Source organism: Accipiter gentilis, chromosome 18, assembly GCF_929443795.1.
Source record: "Accipiter gentilis chromosome 18, bAccGen1.1, whole genome shotgun sequence".
Classification (NCBI taxonomy): domain Eukaryota; kingdom Metazoa; phylum Chordata; class Aves; order Accipitriformes; family Accipitridae; genus Astur; species Astur gentilis.
In genome coordinates, this window is record NC_064897.1 from 13,978,116 (window position 1) to 13,998,844 (window position 20,729).

At 41.7% G+C, this 20,729-nt stretch overlaps 1 protein-coding gene across 5 annotated transcripts in view; it reads left to right on the forward strand.

Moving 5' to 3' along the window:
• Positions 1-387: 387 nt before the first annotated feature.
• Positions 388-20,729, forward strand: part of LMO3 (LIM domain only 3) — a 58,370-nt gene continuing 38,028 nt past the window's right edge. Inside the window, exons 1-3 of one of the 5 annotated variants that reach the window (XM_049822111.1) lie at positions 749-935; positions 1,154-1,219; positions 8,855-9,068. In XM_049822111.1, coding sequence (XP_049678068.1) covers positions 8,863-9,068 — 206 coding nt within the window. In that variant the 5' untranslated portion in view covers positions 749-935; positions 1,154-1,219; positions 8,855-8,862. Of the gene's footprint in view, positions 458-748; positions 1,220-2,134; positions 2,304-8,854; positions 9,069-20,729 lie in introns of those variants that run through there. The other 4 variants (XM_049822113.1, XM_049822110.1, XM_049822112.1 and 1 more) reach the window with 4 other exon arrangements.

A 20,729-nucleotide genomic window follows, 5' to 3' on the forward strand; every position in this document is an offset into this window, starting at 1 on the left:
GAGCGGTGCCCGGGCTGCGCCGGGGGCCGGGGGCCGGGGCCGGGGCCGGGGCGCGCTGCCGGCGGCGGGCGGGCGGGCGGCCGGGGACCGCGCGGGGGAGCGGGAAACTTTCACGCCGGAGTTTCCACTCCTTGCTGAGCAGCTCGGATCTAGCGCGGAGAGAGGCAGCGTTTTCACCTTCGGGGATTTTTCTCATTACTCATTAATAGAGAGATCTGTATCTCGCCGTTTTTTCTCCTGTTGGTTTTTTGTTGGTTGTTGGGTTTTTTTTGTTGTTGGTTTTTTTTTTTTTTTTTTTTTTTTTATGCGTAGGCAACTTCTTGTTTGGTTTAGGCAAAGTATTTGGGGAGGAGTGCTGGGGGGTAGGGGGGGGCCGGCGGGACGACGCTCCCCTGCTTCCCCGGGTGTGTTTCTGGAGCGCTCTCCGGGAAGGTGATCCTGAGCCGCCTCAGTAGAGGTCACTTGTGTGTGCGTGCGTGTGTGTCCCTGGTGTTTGTGTCTAGCATATGCATGTGGTTTTGCTGACTGCACTTGCAGGCTTGTAAATTTTCACCATGGGAAATTACCAACAAAGCCCAATCTGTCTCCTGGCTGCTTTGCACTTTCCGAGGGCGGCTGTAGTTGAGCGAGCTGCAGAACGAGAGAGAAAGAGAGAGGGAGAGCGAGGAAGGGGGGAGCTGGGAGGGGGGAGAGGGAGAGGAAGGCTGGGTGGGTGGGTGGGTGGGTGGGTGGAGGGGGAGAGAGGTAAATAGCCTTAAATCGGAAGGGAGCTGCTTCTCTGTGGTCTTCCACAAGAGCTGCCTGGGCTCTGCCGGCTCAGTAATAACTGAGTGACCTTTTCTTTTGCTGTATTATGTCTGGCTGGTAAGGGATTGCATTTTGCAGCTGATAAAGCCCTGACTTCATTCAACTCGGCTCCTCACACGCTGCTTTAGGTAAGTTGTCTTCAGCCAGGACGGAGACAGACAGCCTTGGACTGCAAGATACTAAAAGGAGGACACCTGTAGCTCGGATGCGGTCAACACAATTACTTGGCGGATCCTTGAGGACCTCATTATTTTAAACTTAAAGAATAGCGATCTCCCTCCCCATCTCTCCCACCCCCTCTTTATTTTTTTTCCCCAAACAATGCTTCTTTTTGACCTTTCCCAAGGAGAAGAGCTACAAAGCAGCCACTGTGCTTATTGAACTGCCTCCTCTCTATCGCTTAATTGAGAAGGTAAGTGAGGCAACTGTGTACATAAGCTTTGGGTCATTTGTGTATGTGTGTCTGCATCACACTCTCTCTCCTCTCTCCTCTCCCTCTCTCTCTGAGTCATAAGCCGGGGCTGCAATACACACACACACATCTCTGCACTGCAACTTTCACTCAAGCTGCAGCTCTGCTGAGACTGTTTTGTTTAAATCATGTGAGGCTTCATTATTTTTATGATGAGACATGAAATACATGCAAGCGGAGGATGCTGAGCGAAACCCATCCGACTGCACGTCTCGAGAAATAGCAGTCAAAGTTAATAATGAATTGCAGCAAACGCCCCCCCCCCCCCCGTTATTATTGTTGTTATTATTCTTGCTTCTTCCAGAGCTTCTCGAAACGTGCTCTCAATTATCAAGGGAGTCGGTTAATTTCCCACTCCCCGGCTTTAATCCACAAGCCTTCCCCGTACGGCGGTTTAATTTGCAACTGGTTCGGTGCAGGGTTAACCCTTTGGGCAAAGCGGAGGCAGGAGCGCGGCCGCCGCCGGGGCGGGGAGCCCGGGGCGGGGGGGGGGGGGGGGGGCAGAGGCGCCCCCGGGGGCCGCGCTCCCGCAGCCTCCCTTCGACCGGCGTGCGGGAAGGGCAGCCGGGCTGGCGTGATGAAACAGGACTTCTGCCTGCCATCCTCTTCTCTCTTTTTCCTCTCTTTTTCACCGCCCCCCCCCCCCCCCCCCCTTCTCCCTTCATACCGAGCGCGATGTGGTATGCTAACGCCGCATGTGACAGTTTAATCAAACCCATTTGTTACAACAAAGCTAAGAGACCGCTGGGATTAGAGGCTTACGGGCAGAGTTAGGGGAGCATGTGGCTTTGTCGCTCGCCATCGCCGTGCGCGGCCGGCGGCTCGGGGTGTGCCGCCCCCCCCCCCCCCCCCCGCCGCCCCCCGCCTCCGCGCCCGCCGGGCTGCGGCGCGCCGCGCTCCCGCTCACTTGACCCGGAGCCGGGGGAAGCACTTGCTACTTTGGCCGGGATTTGGGTGCCTCAATGAGAAGGAGCTCTGCGGGCGCCCGTAAATCAACTCATGCAGAAAAAGGAGAAAAGTTTTGGTAAGGCGGCGGTCTGCTGGTTTAGCGCGCACCGAAGCAGGAGCGGTGCGTGTTGAGGGGGGGGCCGGGGTGGGGGGGGGCGAGGCGAGGGGGCTTCTCTCTCCTCTTCGATCCCGAACGCGGTGCGGAGCCAGCGTCCGTGTGTGCGTGTGCTCCGAGGAGACCCCAAACACCGCTCCCTAGGACAGCTTTGTAGGAGCGCCGCTTAAAGCAATTAATCCTGGTGGGTGCGACAAATATCGGCACATGCTTTGCCCGCACCTCCCTCTCCCCTCCGCTCCCCATCCCTGGGATGCTTGGAAAGGAATTAGCACAAAAGGCTCGAGCGTCTAACTCCGAAAGGGATTCTTTGTTGTAGAGTGTATGTTTCTTATTTATTTTTTTATTTTGCATGTGAGCTGCATCAAAATTGAACTCAGTCTTGCAAATCTCTTGTTGGCCTTTGCCAAGCACTAGCACTTTGCTGCCATGGTAACTGTAATTAAACTGATAAGAGTGGAAAAATGTCAGTATCTCTGAGCCTTGCAGCTGCATTGGAGAAAAAGGGAATCAAATTGGTTCCCAGCACCGCTGCTCTAAAAAAGGAGGGAGGGAGCGGGGGGGGGGGGGCGGGGGGAGAGAGGTGGGGGGACACGACAGGGGTAGGAACATAGCTGAGCAGCTCCCGGCCCTGCGAGCCGGGTACATCTATTTGCTGTGGTGTCCCTTAGGGGGCTACAGCCTGCAGGGATGCTCTGGGCCACTGAACAGAGAGAAACAAGCTTTTAGGCCCAATCTAGCTTTCAAAAAGAGAAGGGGAAAGAAGAGGAGAAATCTTTTGTTTGGTGTCTCTTGGCAATCGACTAGCCATGTTGGCCAAATTCTTTTAATCTGTATCACTGCTCCTAGCTGTGGGACTGCATTCCCATTTTTAGTTTTTACCTAACCTCTTTTCTTTTTTTTTTTTTTCCCCTCCACTTCCCAACCCACCTCCTTTATTGAAAAAAAAAAAAAAATAAAAATACACACACACACCCCCCCCCGATTCCTCCGTAGAAGAAGGGGCAGGAGGTGAAGTTTAGTTATATACCGTGGAAAATTAACTCAAAAGTATGCAGAAGAGACTATATTCAGAGTACTAAAATCCTTACTTTCTTTTTTTGAAAAAAAAAAACAAACCCTGAGTGTTAGGGAGTTGCGGTTACTTTGTTGTGTTAACTACAGAAGCTGAGACTGTGTGGATGAATGGCACAGAACAAGAGAGCATAATGGAGGCAATCAACCGTTAGGCTGGTTCACAATGCAATCCAGGCAATTAAAAGCTCACCAGAGTTTAAATGAAATGGTTCTGCTTATTTCTGTGCACCACACTGCACAGGCTATTATTTATGTCTCTTTTTTTAATTATGATTTCCCTTAAACTGTCAAATAACTCAGAATAGCAGGGTCTCGGAGGCAATAAGAATTTTCCACAGAACAATTTACATGCCAATCTAAAACTAGTTACGACTCCTGATGTGCTACATGCAAGTTCTGAAACGTTTCTTAGCTTCTGAAACCCTAACTTTTTTTTTTTTTTTTTAAGTCTGCGTGTGTATTGTCCTGAATAATTGGAGCTCTGAACGCTGTTAGGATGAAGCTACAAAGTGGGAAAGCATCAGAAAAGTATTCTTTTTATCTTCTACTAGAACTCTAACTCTCTTGTTGGCTACATATTGTCTGTCAGTTTGCTATCTTTTAAAGACCAGTGCACTGATACTTAATTTGCTCCAAACTGATTTTTTTTTTCTTTTTAAAGTACAGACAAGTCTTCCCTTCCTTTCTGTACATACTACTGTCCTTGGTAGAACTGTGTGCATGCCTCTGCAAAGGAGGCAGGGGAGGAGGAGAGTTGCCTTTAAAAGTTTTTAAGTGATCCAGTGCATAATAACATCCAACTCTTCCTCCCTTAACATGCCTTTCAAAGACTGTCTGTACCACGAACCAGAAACTGAGTTCTGTGGGTCTTGTGCCGCACTCAGCACCATCAGGGACCAATCCTGCTTACAGATGCTACTACATCACTAAGAAAATACAGCTCATTACGTCAAATCTTCATTCCCTTTGATTTTTGAGAAGGGTGATGATTGGAGTGGAATGGATTTTTGTTTCTCTGCCTTATTCCAGGAGCCTAATTTAGCGTTTTCAAGCAATCTTTCCTCTTTATCCTGAAATCACAGTTACAAATCATTTGACAGTGTTTCATCACACAATAACAACAATGACCAGGGATGGGAGTCAGTTGCGTTGAACTTATTTGGGGAGACCGAGGGGAAATCCAAAAACCTGCAAATCAGGTTATTAAGTTCTCCCTTCAAAAATCCTAAAGGTGGTGGTTGGTGATGAAGAAGTCTTGTTCTTGACACAGCTCTGCAGTTTATGTGCAGTATCTTGGGGACTGTGGAGGGAGGGAGGGAAAGGAGGGAAGGATAGAGGAAGCCCTTGAAAGCATATTGGGGTGAAATAAGAAGGGTTTGTTTGACAGTGACAGACTAGGCACTGAAATTTCTCAGTTCTGAGAACAGATCTGCTCTGTGATGCAGAGCATGGGTAGGACTGCAGAACTGAAGGGAAAGCTTGGTTTGATTTTTTTTATTTTTTTATTTTTTTTTCGGCCTGGGTGTAGCACTTACGGTATTGTATAGTTTTTTGGAAGTACTCCATAAGCTCTGCTTTCCTGGGGGAGGAGGGCAGCCAGGCAGCAGTGCTGTGTGCCGCTACCTGATATTTCAGCGGCGAGCAGTTTGGATGGTTTTGTGGGTGCTGTCAGCCTCTGAAAGGGTCCTTCCTGTGTCCTAAGAAATAAATGGGTACTTAAACTGCAGCCTGTGAAAAGCTGGCTGACAGTAAGCTGCAGGTATTCTTACTGCCAAATTAAGAGAGAGCTAAAAATACACGAGCGCGTATCTGAAAAGTATAACTGCATTGGAGTTCTTATGGGAACGTTAAAGGGAAGAGAGATGGTCTGTGAGGTGATCCGCATTAAGGTGGCTCATACAATACAGAAAAAAGTAATAAAATATTCTGTTTTCAAAATTAAGCAATTTAATCCAGGGCATGTGAAGAAAAGGGTATGTGCAAAGAATAAGGAGATATGTAAAACTCTTCTTGGAGCACTGTTTTGTGCTTTGTTTTGTCTAGAACCTTTCTACACCTCAAGAAAAGAGTAACTTTTTTTTTATAATGAAGCAGTACTTTGGGTATTATTTTTTTTAACTTTGATTAAAATAGAAGCAGCATCATTGCAAGTAAAGTGCGAAAAGATCAGATCTATCAGAGGAGAAAAGCATTCCTTCCCTCCAAAAGCTGCTGCAGATTGAATCCCTAATCTGAAGATGCTGCCAGTGGGATGTCAGCACCACCTTCTCTCTCAGCCTCGGGAAGATAGACATGCAGGGTTGCTGACACTACTTCCATGGGGTGTCTGCCCCTCTTCACTTGCTTCTGCGAGGAGGGTGTGGGCTAATGAACATGAATGACAGTGCTCTGTCTACTTTCCTGATGCAGCAAATATCTCAAAAACTGTGCAGGGGTACGTGCAAGATTGTGCAAGCTGTGGTTTTATTTGTAATACAATAACACTGTGTTTGCAGCATATACCTCAGGAATTATCTGGCTTGATTACTGCAATTTGCTCAGATAATTAATTGTTTAGCCTTGTTTCTGTGGCACCATGTTCCCGTCAGACAGCGCAGGACAGTAGATCAGCCCGGATCAGAGACTGTCAGCCTCCGCTCTCTAACCCGCTTCCTTATCAGGCGACAAAATTTTTACATTAAGATTTTTTTCTTTAAAGCCTTTAACTGTGTTAGCTCCTAGTTTATCCTGCTTTTCCTCGAGCTAAAGATTAAAGTCCTAGAACAGCCCTTCATGCTTCTGAACTTTTTTACTGAGTTCCAAGAAGTTGATACAAATTGTGGCCAGTTTTATGCATTTGTCCTCTACGTGGCTGAAGAGAGGGGCTGGGGATAAGCCTGTTGTTGGCACTTAGAAGATATTTATACTCTACCGTGATATGCAACTTCGCAGATTAAGGTTTTTCAACTAAGTGAAGGAAGGTATTAGAGTTCCAGCAGGACTTCCCCTTACGGTCTGGTATAGGTTCTTTACCAAAAACCTCTGCTGTTTTCACTGCTTTAGCAATTTATTTATAGCCATGTTATTTGCTGCTTCATGTATGTACCCCTGGATTCAGGGGAGTCAGCTGGCAATTGAAGATACTGTAAGGGCTCAGCCTTTGTCTCACGGTGCTTGCTCAAGACGTGATGTGCGTGTTGGTTCCCAGATGTGCCACAGACTTATGTGGAGCCCTGTGCAGGTCGCTGGATCTCATCCTCCCCCTTCTGAACGAGAAACAGATCTTACGAGTCTGTTAAGTGGTGTAGGAGCTATGAGTAGAATTGATTGGGGAGTAATGGGAAGGCAGCAATGCCATTTTTTTATACTTATTGATAGAAAAATACAGACCTTACACTTTTGTTATGAGCTTTAGATGTTAGGCAGCAGTACTGCCGTGGTACATCAGGGTGCCCACTAGGAGAACTCTGCATATCGCTGAACGGCTAATTTAACAGATAAATATATTGCTCCAAATGCATAATAGAGTGTATTGCAAAAAGGAAAGCAAGGCCATTGTGCTCATATGTCACAATAAGAATTACTGATTTTAATTCAGTGATCAGCTTTGCAGGTGAAACTTGGGAGTTCAGCTTGGTAACCCTGGAAAGTCACTTAACCGGCTATGCGGTCACTGCAGTCCACGTAAATTCAACATGTTCCACGTACACATATGCGTAGACATCCCTGGGATGCCTCAGCTGGCGTAGCATTTAACCTCTTGTCTTTGTTAGAGCTAATATCCATAAAGGCACACTGTACCATTGCTTCAAAGTTTACACTCATTTTTGTGTTTTCCTTAGGAAAGTTTTTAAAAACCAAACCAAACCAAAACCCAAGCCCCAGCTTGTTGATGTCCTAGCTCCCAGAGCCTGTCTGTCTGTAGTGGTGTGTTATAGCACCAACCGAGATCTGCTGACAGAAGCTGGGACTGTAGGGCTTTCTTACCGCTAGCTAGTAGAGCATTCTGGATGAGGAGCTCTTGAATTTGCTTTTCTTTGTTACCAGACTCTGTTTGACCTTTCCCAGTCTCTGGATAGTAACAGGGTGTCATACCCTGAATTTTGGGGTACTGTTTGCTTGTTGCCAACAGCATTCATTCGCCAATCTTGACAAATTCTCATTGTAGTGTTCAGATGCGCTCTAATGAGTAGGATTTTTTAAAGTTACATCTCTGATTGGCTTTAAAACAGTGAGACAACCTAACACGATCAAACTGCCTGTCCGTTCTCTCTTTTTTTCTCTGGTGCCTATTCGATGTCCAACAAAGCATCCACAGGGCTATGATTTTGCTTATTCTAAGAAATGACTTTCAGAGAATTGGTCTGAGTGTAATGGGATGGCAGTTTATGCGATTAACCAAGAGAGACCAGTCTGTAAGCACTGTGGGGCAGTGACTTTCTCTCCCCATTTACTGTAAAACCGAGGGCAATCGATTTTTGTATGGATCTCTGGAAGCTGGCTGCAGTGCTCTGCGTACCATTGCTCCACTGTGTTCGACTTTTACCAGTTGCCTCCCTTAAACAGTGGTTCAGGCACTTGAATTGTTATTTAAATGCTCTCTGCTATTATATCAAAATGTATATATACTTAATGGACAGTACTGTACTCCTTGTCCCGAACTACTTGTTGGCTAAGATTGGGATTGGAAAGTGAGGAAGAGTTTTTTTGTGTTTGGTTTTTTTTTTTTCTTTTTTTCCCCTTGACAAACTAGCAACACTCTGACCTTGTGCAGATTATTTAAAATCAGATTTTTCAGAAGATACTTACACTGCAGGTTGTAACTAGAGGTGCTGGTACGGAAGTCTCTGGAAATCTGATTGCTTCATTCATGTGTCTAACAAGAACTGAAATCCTAAAAAGCAAAACAGCCCCCCACCAGCACAAAAATGTCTATGTCAAACCACCCTGTAACTCTGGCCCTTGCCCAGCTTCAGTCTTTTCTGCTTTAGAACCTGGAGTGCTTTTATATTTTATGAATATAGTGCAGATAGGTCCAAATATGTAGATTTAGCTATGTTTGCCATCATAGATATGCCGTTTATTTAAATTTTTGGTTGCTGAGTATTGGATACTTTGGGCAGAAGTGGATGACTTTTCAAATGAACTGTTTTAATTTTTCATTTTAATTTTTTAATCCTATTTTTTTTCAGCAAAGAGACCAGGTAAATGAGGTGTTAAAGAGAAGCTGTGGAACTTAGAGCAGTGGAAGTTTCTGCTCTCAAATTTATCTTAACATTGTTTTCAGCTTGCTGTGGACTCTCTAGGTTATTTCAACCTATTTACGCGATTGCCTTTTTAATGAACGGGGTGGGGGGGCGGGGGCTGGGGGGCAGCGAGGTGGAGGAAGAAAAGGGTGAAACTTGCACTCAAGAGAATATCTATTTTCACTCTTCTCTTGTCTTGTTGTATTTCAGGTATACAAATGCTCTCAGTCCAGCCAGACACCAAGCCGAAAGGTTGTGCTGGCTGCAACCGTAAGATTAAAGACCGGTATCTCCTAAAGGCCCTGGACAAATATTGGCATGAAGACTGCCTGAAATGTGCCTGCTGTGACTGTCGCCTGGGGGAGGTGGGCTCTACCTTGTACACCAAAGCCAACCTTATCCTTTGTCGCAGAGACTATCTGAGGTAGGCCGCGTCCTTCCTACGTTCACTGACAAACGTGGTAAATCTCTTCAGTCCTTCCTATGTAGTCGCTATTGCATAAGCGGTACTTGAGGGCTGCAAGGCCGACTGTAAGTGGAGGGTGAGAAAACAAATACTGAAGCGTGGAGATAAGACTAAAATCTGAATCAAAAAGCACACGTAACCAGGTTGTGCAGGTGGCTGCCAGTTTTCTGATGCTAATGCTGGGGTCCTGTGCTTCGAGGAGGAGGAGAGTAAGGCCTCCCATGCCTCCCCCGGCACCGTGCTCCTGGGGAGCTGGTGGTCTCCTCCTCCCCCCAGCAGCACGGTGGTGGCCAGGCGTAGCGGCCTTAACCTACACGCGTGGTTTTCACCACCTCCAGGGCAGGGTTTGAACTCTGTCAGGAGTGCTTCACTCATCTTTGCTTGCCCATTTTCGTCCTCCCAGTTTGCCAAGGGATTTCATTTGTGGCATTTGTGGCAGCCTTTACGAGTGTTACCGTTTAGCTGTTAGAAGCTGGACGAAGATGACCAGTTGTCTTCCCCCTGCTTAAATAACCATGTAGCTAGTAGGCTCAAATGCGCTCTGGTCCTGGTTTAACTGGGCGATCTGGGTGGGATGCTTGGTAACCTGCTGCCACTTCTCACAGATAGCGAATCATCACCTGATTTTCTGTCGCCTTGTCTGCTTGTGGACCTACGTTCTCAAAAGTCTTTGAGGTATAACTCGTACTGATGAGCAGCACCAGGCTAGTTTATCTGCAGATTGTATGTGAATAAATAGGGATGCTTTGCAGGAGTTAAGTTTAATCGGGAAGTTTAGTCTCCCTAGGCTCTCAACAGTAAATAGAGAGAAAAGGCTCCTCTGGGGTGATTCAGAGCACCTATTTCCTATAAGAGCACCTTACCTCCATTCCCTGTAGAGCGGGCCTAATGAGACTAGCTGCTCCAGGCTAACCTGAGCTTCTGGGAATATCTCCCCTGCCCCTGTGGTGAAGCCTTTTCCTTTTAAAGGGACATTCAAGTCAGTAATACATTGGGGAAAAATTAAAATTCTCTTTGAACGTGTTAACTTACAAGTTCAGTTTAAGCGCAGGTACCAAATAGGAGGTTCCCACACACCGATCAGTTCCCGAGTTGTACAGCATGGGTAGGTTGGAACAAGAATCAAGACTAAAGTGTTATTAACAACTGTTAGTACTCTGGTTCTCCACGTTACAACCTGTTTTTTCTAGAGCGGATCAAAAGCCTTCGCAAATGCGTCGTGCAGTTGTTGAGCTGGGGCTGCAAGGCAGATCAGGGTTCTTCAGGTGTGGGCTTGGACTACTTCTTGGTAAAAGTGCTCTCCTACCCCTTAAAACACTGAACTGAACGCAAGATAGAGTTCTGGGAATTTAGTGTAGAGTCTGCATCTTAAGGCCATTGTGTTAAAGCTGCCAAAGAAGTAGGTAACAAAACGTTTCTTTTAAAAACTGGCAGGGAGCTGTTTGAATAGAAGGGAATTGTTGTACGAGAACCAAGGTCACTTGCGATCTTAAAGAGTGTATCTATAGAGAGGGGTCGGAACAGCTTCTGGCGGGAAGGTAACACCCTAATTTTTAAAACCCGTTTTAAGAATCTTTCTACAACAAGTGCCTGCGGGAATAAGAAAACTCTGCTGTGGCTCTTTGATCTGAGTTCCAAATTTACTGGAGACTTTGAACTTACTGAATCTCCTAAGTGCTAGTGCAGCAGATCCAAAGTTTTAAAATCAAATGTTTTAAAATCAAATGTTTTAAAATCAAATGTTTTAAAATCAAAACCAAAAGCGATCTAGTGGTAGAGATACGAGCAAAGCATTTCCCCAGCACAGATGCACACACACACACACACTGCTGCTGCCTGGTCTTTGAAGGTCTAACAGGAGTAAATATTTTGCTAACAGATTGTTGAAATTCATAGTAAGTGATTCAGAGAAAGGAGACTTTCAGATATTTTTTATCTGTCATGACCACATTCAAAACTGGTGTTTTGGTTAGTTTGTCATACACAATATTTTGCACCAGTGAAACCAGCATACGTGAGAAATCCTATAATCAGTTTTAAGATGTTTCTGATTTTTGTCTCCGGGTTTATCAAGTCTTAATGAAGCTATCTTGGCATGAGCCTTTTTTTAGTGATTCTTGTGAGTGCATAGATTTAAACTTGGTATTTACACTAAACTTCAAACTGATGCACTTAAGGTAATTGCAGATAGTCATTTGCCTCATTGCGTCTTATCTACTTAGTTATGCAGTGAACCTATAAAAGTGATCTTTTTAATGCTAATGTAGAAACTAGTTAAATGTTCTCTAGCTTTGTAGTCAAATAAGCTTTCCTATTTAGCAACCCACTTGATATGAATTTAAAGAACAAATTACATTGTACTAATGATCAGATTAGGGTTCGATTACACTTTCAAACTATCCTCTTTTTTTTTTTCTTCTTCTTTTTAACCATAAAGGGAGTCTTTGCTACATATAAAACTGTTCTAGCTTCCTATTAATTTATGTGGTGCCCTCTAGAGGATATGTGGCTTGCACGATACTATAAAGAGTAAAATTGCTTATTAACTTGTCTCTCTGTGTTCATTATGTCTTTCAATAAGACAGCCATTCTACAGATGCTATAAGCAATAATGTAACCAGTTTGGGTGCTTTAACGTTCATGGTTAAATCTGCAAACTGTGTCTTTGGCTATTTGCAAAGATACTTCCAGTATCTCTCATTTAGAGATGCCTGCCAAAAAACCTAAATGCTCCCTCGGCCCTGATGCACGCTCTTGTTCTGCATTTGAGCCCTGAGGTACCCGCTTTGGTGAGCTTTTTATAAATACTCTGTTATCTTCAGAACTTCAAAACCTGCTTTGGTTTAGCTCTCTCCTTTGGTCAAATTAGTTAATTTTACTGTATTAAAAGCTTTTTCTCTGGGTTGGGGAGGATAGAGGAGATGGAAGAAATCTTTAATGAGGTAATGAGCTGGGAAGATACTTTGGGTGTGAGAGGCTTTACCCTGGACTCTGATTCATGTAAGTCACTCCAGTGGTTTCAGAGGTGGCGTACGACACCAAGGGTATTAGGGTGGCAACGGCAGGAATGAACTCTGTTTTGTTAACGAGGATGAGAACTGACTTGGGTAAAGAAAGGGCTCAATGTTAGAAATAACACACTCTGTGAAAATGATATGCAGAGTATAATTCCCCTGCAGGCTTCTGTCTCCTGCTTATACACTCTTGGGTTAGAAAGTGAAGACTTAATTTAAGGAACTTAGGTTTACGCCAATATTTCAAGTCCATTTACAGTAAGTGAAATATGCAAGGAGGTTTTTTTTCCCTTTTCTTTTTTCCCTCCAGAGCTGTACAGTGACATCTTAATGTATCAGCCTATCCTGCTCTGTCCTCTCTTCTGACTGGCAGCATGTCCATTTACAAGCACAATATTCCCTTTGAAATCTGTCATTACTGCCATTAATGACCAGTCGTTATGTTAACAGCCCTTGGGCTGTTAACATGTCAAACTGGTTGTTAACTGGAATGTTATTACTTATTTAAACCGCAGGTATGAGTTGTGTGAAATGCTCTTTGGTTGTGCGTTCTGGGCTGCTTCTGCTCAAAACAATAAGGAAACAGCAGAGCGTTTGCCTTTGGGGTGCCAAGGGATTTGCTTTCTGTTCCATCTGCTCATTTGATTTCTGCATATTTGTGAGGTCCTCCTACCACTGGCCAGCCTCCTAATTTCAGGTGCAACTATGTGCAATCCTGTCTCTTAGCCTCGCGTGCAAATGGGCAGCCGCAGATATTTCCAGATGCACAGTAATGCCTGCTGCACATTTGAGATTAATATCTGGCCCCTAAAAGTGTAAAATGAAAGACCGACAATTACATGTAACTCAGTTGTATTAAATAATGAGCTTCCTCAGATGCAGTGAAAATATGAAAGTACAGCTGTGCTAAGCTAGTAGCAATGTAGGTCAATCACCCTTTTCACTTAGGTTTTTAACTACGCAAACCCTGCTGAGCGACCAATGACTACAAAGTGCTGTTTCATTCCTATTTAATTTTGGCAGCATTTTACTGAAGAGCAGGCATTCATGCAGCTAAATTATCTTCACCGTTTCTGGTTTTAACTCCAGCTCCATGACACTAAATGTTGGAGTGCATATCTCTTAGTAAACACAAAGAATGTGGTTTCTGATTTATATATTTTTTTCAAATCCATCTCTTAACATGGAAATTGAATTAGAACTTTTATTACTTTTTGCATAATTTCCCTAGCCAGGCAAACAGATCATAGGAAAAGGATTAACAAAACTAATATACTGGGGTGGAATTTTTGCCCTTAAACACATCTAGAACATTATCAGGGATGCTGACACAAACGTCTACCCCCTGCCCCCCAACCTTGGTATTGATTTTGCTTGTAGATGTACTGCAGACTGTAAAAGTACCACTGAATAGCTATGAAGATGAGTAGATCACTATTCCTGAAGAAAAGGGCAGATTGCGTTACCTTTTTTTTCTTCCCCACTTGCTGGTTTGAAGACCTGAGACAAGCCAGTTTTTAAATACATATATTGAATGAGATCTTGTAAATAATGAGACATGACTGCAGAAAGTAGAGTGTTCAACCGTAAGCATTGTAAAGATGCTGCCTCTGTAAAATATTTAGCTTGTGAAAGGGTGCAGACTGAAAAGAGTAGAGTTTAGGAAGCAGCTTTTTCCTGTACAACTGCTCGCACTCTAAATGCAATTATTATTTAAAAAAATTATTATGTAGGAGTACTTAGAGAGACTTAAAATGTCTTGTGGCCTGGTATTGGTTAGCAGATCCTATTACTCTCTCATGTCATGGAAAATGCACGTTACGTATTGCAAACACCTAAGATACCAGCTCTCTTAAATGCATGTATGAATACTTTATATGGATAGTAGTAGTGGGTAGTGGGTTACAAGGTGTTTTCAAAATGACACCTCAGTATGCTTCTTGCCCAGCTTGATTAAATAAGGGTAGATCTTGAAACATTTAAACTCTGAGTTTTCAGGAATATTGAGGTATTTACAGAAGTGAGGCTTAAGAGAGCTCTTTCTTCGCTAAAGCTTTGCAGAACTGAACCCTTATTTATACACTAACATACTTGTGGCAATGCATTGAAGTATTCAAGGGAGTACTAGTTTGCAGGAATAGGCCCTAAAAAAATTTTTTAAAATATATAAAATGATAGGTGTAACAGTCTGCTTGTACTAATTTTGCTGTGTATGTGTGATGAATGTTCTCCGAAATTTACATTAGTTGTATCATTTAGCATGTCTTAAAAGAGGAAAAAAAAAAAAAGCAATAATACGTTCTCTCCCACTAATTGCCAAAGGTTTTGAAACCCTCAAAACACCTTAACAGTTTTTGAAGGGATAAGGATGTACTACATGGAGAATAACGCACATATGCACAGTTAATCCACCCAACTTGCAAGGAATAATGCCTTTGATTTAGTTACACTCTGGCTAGTTTAGCTTGTTCTTATTTTAGTTCATCTGTGATAGCTTTTAATAAGAAACATTCAATTAAGCTGTTAAAATTGGTGTTTAAGTCATGTTGAAATGCTGTGAAATGTGTGTACTCAAGTTTGACGCTCTTCAGTAGTTCCATGTGTTTTCCCGTATCTGCTGGTATTTTTCTTCAGAGCTGCCAAATTTTTAATAATTGTGTTATTTTTAGTGGCTTAAAATACACAGTTTAATTTCCAAGAATGTGAATGTTCCCTCTTATAAGGCTTCTTGAAAACCAGATGCTTCTCGTGTGTTGTCAAAATACCTCATTAATCCCCTGGAAATGTTCAAAGAATTTCAGGAGACTTTTCAGATGAAAGTGCAGTGCCTCTTAAAGCCTGTCCTATAGCTCTTCATTACCTTTCTACAGACGGTGTATTTTGATGAAAAATTATTTTACAATGAAGATTTTGTCAATGCATAACAGCTCAATAAATCTTAATAAAACTGGTGATTTTGGGGCAGTGTAGGTAAGTCTGCAGTGCCAGAGGGTGGGACAACATTCTTGGTGAAACAACCATTCTATAGGTCTGCTTAGTATTTTCTAGAACCTCTTTTAAAAGAAATGCAACTTTCTTGATTTCTTCCTTGCTGAATTTTCCTCAGACTTGACTTTGACTAGGGTTTTTATGAAATATGTTTAAAATAATACCCATATTAAAAAGATTTACTTCAGGAGTAAATATCATCAGTTGTATTATGACATGTGATTTGACATCCAAGGCTTAATTAGAAACGTTGCATTTTTAGCCGAAGCCTATGTGAAACAATGCCTCTGTGTAAAATGTAGTAGAAGAATATTTAGCTGTTATCATCTAGCACAGAGATGCCTTTAAGAAGTTCTGATTTCTGCTACATATCTGTTCCTTTAAAAAAAAAAAGAAAGAAAAATTATTTAATTTGTTTGAAATTTTAAAATTCTTTTTGGTGGCTATTTCACCCATAACTGAAAAACAAGTCGCTACTATGTAATTAAAAAAAAAGTTTCTTACTGAATTTTGTTACGTTTAATTTGCTATGTTCTTCAAATGTTCCAGATAAGATATAGCCTTCCCTCTTGATGTGAATATTTGAATAATATGCAACAAGCATGGCTGTTTTTCCTAACAGTATATTCACGAGCAAAGTGAAAAATCCAAATACTGCTCACCTGGAAATAGCAATTTCGTGTAAAACTTCATAATAGATAATTGAGACTTGGCCATCAAAATGGACAACATTGCTACATGCTTTCAGCCCTCCTGACTTTAGGAATTGCTTTTTCTTTTAATTTCTCACTGAAGTTAAATATACTCATGATGAATTTGGAAACCAAAATACACACTATGCAATACTCAGATGTCTTCTAAATGAAGTTGGTCTTAACTATTGCTGTCCTTAAGAATCATTATTTTGGGTATACCTTAGTAAATACACTGGTTTTGTGATGGCTAACTTCCCAATGCATTCTTTACTGTGATAATGGATGACCTTTTAAATAAATCTAAGTCAGTCACAAGATTTTTTGTTTGTTTGTTTCTCCTGATCAAAATTTTCTTGAATCTTTGAAGTTTTTCAGACACAAATATCTGAAGCAATGAGTCTACATTGTCAAAAAGCTTTACATGTTTTACACCTTGTTACAGGGAACTGTAACATAATTCTGGTACTGTTGTTTCACACCTTCCTGAGGCTGCTTCTTGCACAGTCTGAATCATTAGCCTTTGGCACTTGAGTCTCGTTGTATGTGATTGGTATTTTTTAAAATGGCTATGGATATCAGTAGATGCATATTTTAAAAGAGAAGAGGCTGTTTAAGTCACCTCTAGAATGTGCTGCTTTTTTAGATGCATGTATGAATCTATCAAGTTGTTATCTTCTTGAAAAACGATGGGTGGAAGAGCTAGCTGTACCTGATCAGGCCAAAAAAAAAAAGAAGTCTGTAATGGCCTAGAAATAACTAAAATTTGGATTTACAGAAACTGCTGGTTCTGCTTCTTTCTAATATTTAGAAAGGTATTAAAAAAAAAAAAAGCCCCGAAAAACTCAAAACAAAAACCCTGAAACATATCCTGGGTCAAAGATTGACAAAAGTTCTATCAGATCTTGACCAAATACTAGTGAGAACATAAATTGCTCAAACAGCAGGATAAGTAGTACTTCAGCCAAATTTGATCTTTAGCAAGCCATGTATCAAAATGAAACAATATGTGGCTAAGAGGCCTTGCAGGCTCTCCATGTTCATGTCATCTCTGCACATCTCCTTGGTGTGACACTTACACATGTATTTATGTAGAAATCATGGTGGAATTCTGCACCCCATGTTATACAGACACTCACAATATGGTCCTGTCTTCCCTAAACCCGATTAAGACAGACTTTAAATCTATGCTAACAATTAAGCATCTTGATAGCCCCATGGCAGTCGGTTAGGTTAGTTGCAGGCTTAATTTAAGCATGTGCTAAAATGTCATTATGGAGTGCTGGTATAATGGATTCACAATTCAGTCCCTCTTCTAGACTCACATCAGAACTGCAGCTACCAGCAACTGGAGAGTATTTAGCACCTATTTTTCAAAAAGCGCAATGGCCTCGATTATTAACTGCAAAATATTTTCCTCTGGGATTAGAGTGAACCCTGTTTATCTATTTTATAACAAAAGACAGCACAGGGGAACTTTTCACTAGCAGAAAATCACTACTTTTATAAAAGAAAAGAGTATGTTCAGCTCCGGAATGATGTTCCTCAGGAAATTCTCCTGCAGGTCTTGAGTGAAGCGGCATTCTGCGGTACTGGAATTTAAGCTTTTCATCTTTTCTTTTGCAAAAATGTCTTATGTTGGCACGTAGTGGATGAAAGTGAGAATTGCCCAACATGCAAAGATAAAATTATTTTTTGGGGGGGCGAGAGCAGAGAACATCAGGGATTTTATTGTATCTTTTCTACATTTGGGGGAGGTGAGAGTGAGTAAGTGAGAGTAAGTCAAGTTATACATTTGGATATACTGTAAGTGACAATATATCGAACTAATTAGGAAGACGCTATACTACACCAGGTAGCAAATGTCCCCTTGCTCTTTTATCACTGCTTTTGTATCACACCTTTGTTTTGAACAAAGCTTGAACCTTTGGACTTTATGTACAGGAGTTATCACTTTTCTCTCTTGATACTAAAATGTGCAAAATGCTTGTGAATCAAACCTGATTTTTGTTCAAGACAAGCTTCCAAGCCATAAATATCAGCATACACAGTGTCTCAGGTTCTAGCTTAGTGAATAGTATTTATTATATTGTAACTCTGCATTGAACAGTATTATTGTTCCATCATGGGACAAAATAAATGTTATTTTTATTTTATTTTATAATGTTATTTCTTTGCAGATACCTTAAAGAGAAATATGTATTAGAGAAAAGTTGATGCAGATACAGATTTAATAATTAACACTCCCCCTTAAATACATCTGCTCTAAGAAATGGAGGTATTTATTATTGCTGATCAACTTCTAAAAATAGTTCCAGTAACAATCACTGAACTTGGTTTTGTCTTTTAGAGGAATTTTAGGAAGGATTTCTAGGTAGTGATAGCTTAAGTGAGTTACAGGCTACGGATTAGGGATGGTAATAACAATTGCAATCACTGTGAATTATTGTCTTAGTTCTCATCTTCTGTCACTATGGTTGCTTCTACATAAACCTTGTTTTCCTGAAGTCAGGACTGTTACCTTCAGAGCTACTATTCTTTCTCAAAATTAGAATTAAAAAATTAAGATTTTGTTTGTTTGTTTTAGATAGTAGAAAACTTAAAAATTCATCTTTCCATAAAGAAACAAATTGCATTTCTCCACCTTCTAATTTGTGTTAAACAAATTTTACACAGAATTCAGAAGTTTCTAGGATTTGAGATTACAAAAAAATCCCCCAAATTTGCAAAGAAATCTTTATAAGCCTAATGTGTCTGCCTTATACAAAGTGTCAAGAAGTGGGAGAGCAGACTCAGTAAGGAGCTGTTCTCCGCTAGTTTTTGTTGGCTTCCTTATTTAATTTGTAATCTGATACATTTAAGAACACTTTATACTAAAATAACATTAACCCTAATCCTACAAATGTATACTACATGCTTGACTTGATGTACCCTGAATAATCCTATTGAAAGCTATAGGGCCTCTTAATTTGGAAACATGCCTTAGTAAAGCCAAATATTTAAAATTGGAATGGCTTTGCCTGCAAACCTCTCTTGAATTGCTGTGTCCTTGTTTTTCGTGTGCTACATACTGTACAGCGATTAGCCCTACCCACAGCACGACATCGCTCCCTGGTCCAGGAAAAGCTCAACCCCACAACTCTGCTCCTGGCCAGGCACCTTGCTGCCATGTCTAGGATGTCAATCAAAGTTTTGACACCTGTAACAACCTTGCCCTGTTTCTCTCAGATGGAAAGGATGGTTATTTGTATGCTAATCCTGCATGCTACTACCCCCAAAACAAACTGCTGGTGGATGATTTAAGGGTTTAACTCTAGGCTTGTCTCTACAACCCATCAGCAGCTCGTGGGCTCTGCTGTCCACAGTTTTCCTGGGAGTCAGCACGCAGTAGGAACTGGGACAAAACTTTATTAAAAAGCCCTGGGATTTTGTGTTGATGTTTGTGAATCCTGGGTTCTCAATTCACTTTCCTTTCATGCCCCAAAACTGTGCTAATGAACCTGTCCTGTGTACTTAGCAGCTTTGGGCTTCTAGAAGGATGTGTTCATTTTGATTAAGATATTAAATTCATGCTTTTTTATGCTCCATATAGTATTAAAAATAATTTAAAAAAATCCAGCATGACATTGAATACTTATAGCAAGAAGCACTAAAAAGTAAATTAATATATTCTTTCTGCTCAGAATTTCACTTATTAAACCAATCTTAAAACCTAGAGGAAATGCTGCAAACATTGCAGCAAATGTGCTGGTTTTAATGAGCCTGGCTGTAGTCTGAAGTTCGCCAAGAGCGCTTCCCCCAGCACCTCCTTACCTAATTCAATCATAATGCAGAGTGAACTGCTAGTAAAAAGAGTCAGCGAGCAAAACAAAGAGAAATGACTACTTCATGAGCACACATCCAACGATGGGCGTCTTCTGTGCTTTTCTGAGGCCTTTCTTTACCATCCCTGATGTGTCCCTGTCAGCGTCCCAATTACTTTCCGTCTCCAGGTGCAACTCAGCCTGAGCATTTCCCTGTAATAGCCCTAACACGTCTTACTACTACTCCCTGTTCCTTGTGTCTTTTAAGTAGGTTCTTATCAGATAATTATAGGTAAAATATACATATATATTTTATGAGAGCACTTCTGAAATGCATAGGGTAGATGGTAGTGCCCATTGCAAGTTCTTTAACAATTTGGCCCTGGAATAGTTCGAAGGTGAGCACAAGAAGTACAACTTCCTGCTCTGGTAAGCAGATGATTGCTTTCATTCGGTTCTTTTCCCTCCTTATACAAACTTAAAAGGCGTCTGAGGTTTATGCTGAATAAAAGCTAGTATATATTTGCAAAATTTACTGTAATTTGTCAGATTATCAGTCTTGATAGGAGCTGTGTCTGAACAAATAAATCTGGAACCACCTACCCTAAGTAGTCTTATTATTAATCATGTAGTCTTACTATGTTGGCAGATATACAGTTTTCCTCATGGCCTGTTGAAAAAGTAATTTTTATCTATCTTACATATGCGTGTGGATAAATACAAGTGTAAGGTTATTTTAGCAGAAGTACAATCACTCTAATTTTTTTGTCTGATGCCTTCATTTTAACCACCACAAATCCTTTTCTTCTGAAGTCCAGCTCTTTCTCCTCATAAACCGATCCTTCTGGTTTTAAGGTGTGCTTTTTTGGAAAAGTTAGTTCTTATCACCAACTCCTACGTGTCTCATGTTTGGCTTATTTGTGCGATAATGTCAATATTATGTAAGTAGTATAGTGTTGCTTCTAGCAGAGTATCAAAAAGCTGGGATAGGGACAAGTATTCCTTTTCCACCCCAAACAAAAGGAAGAAAATAAAATCGGCATGGGGAGGGAAACAAATGGAGAAAATGATTTCAAGCATATTTAGTTTCCCAGAAAATCTTGCCTAAGTGCAAAGATGGGA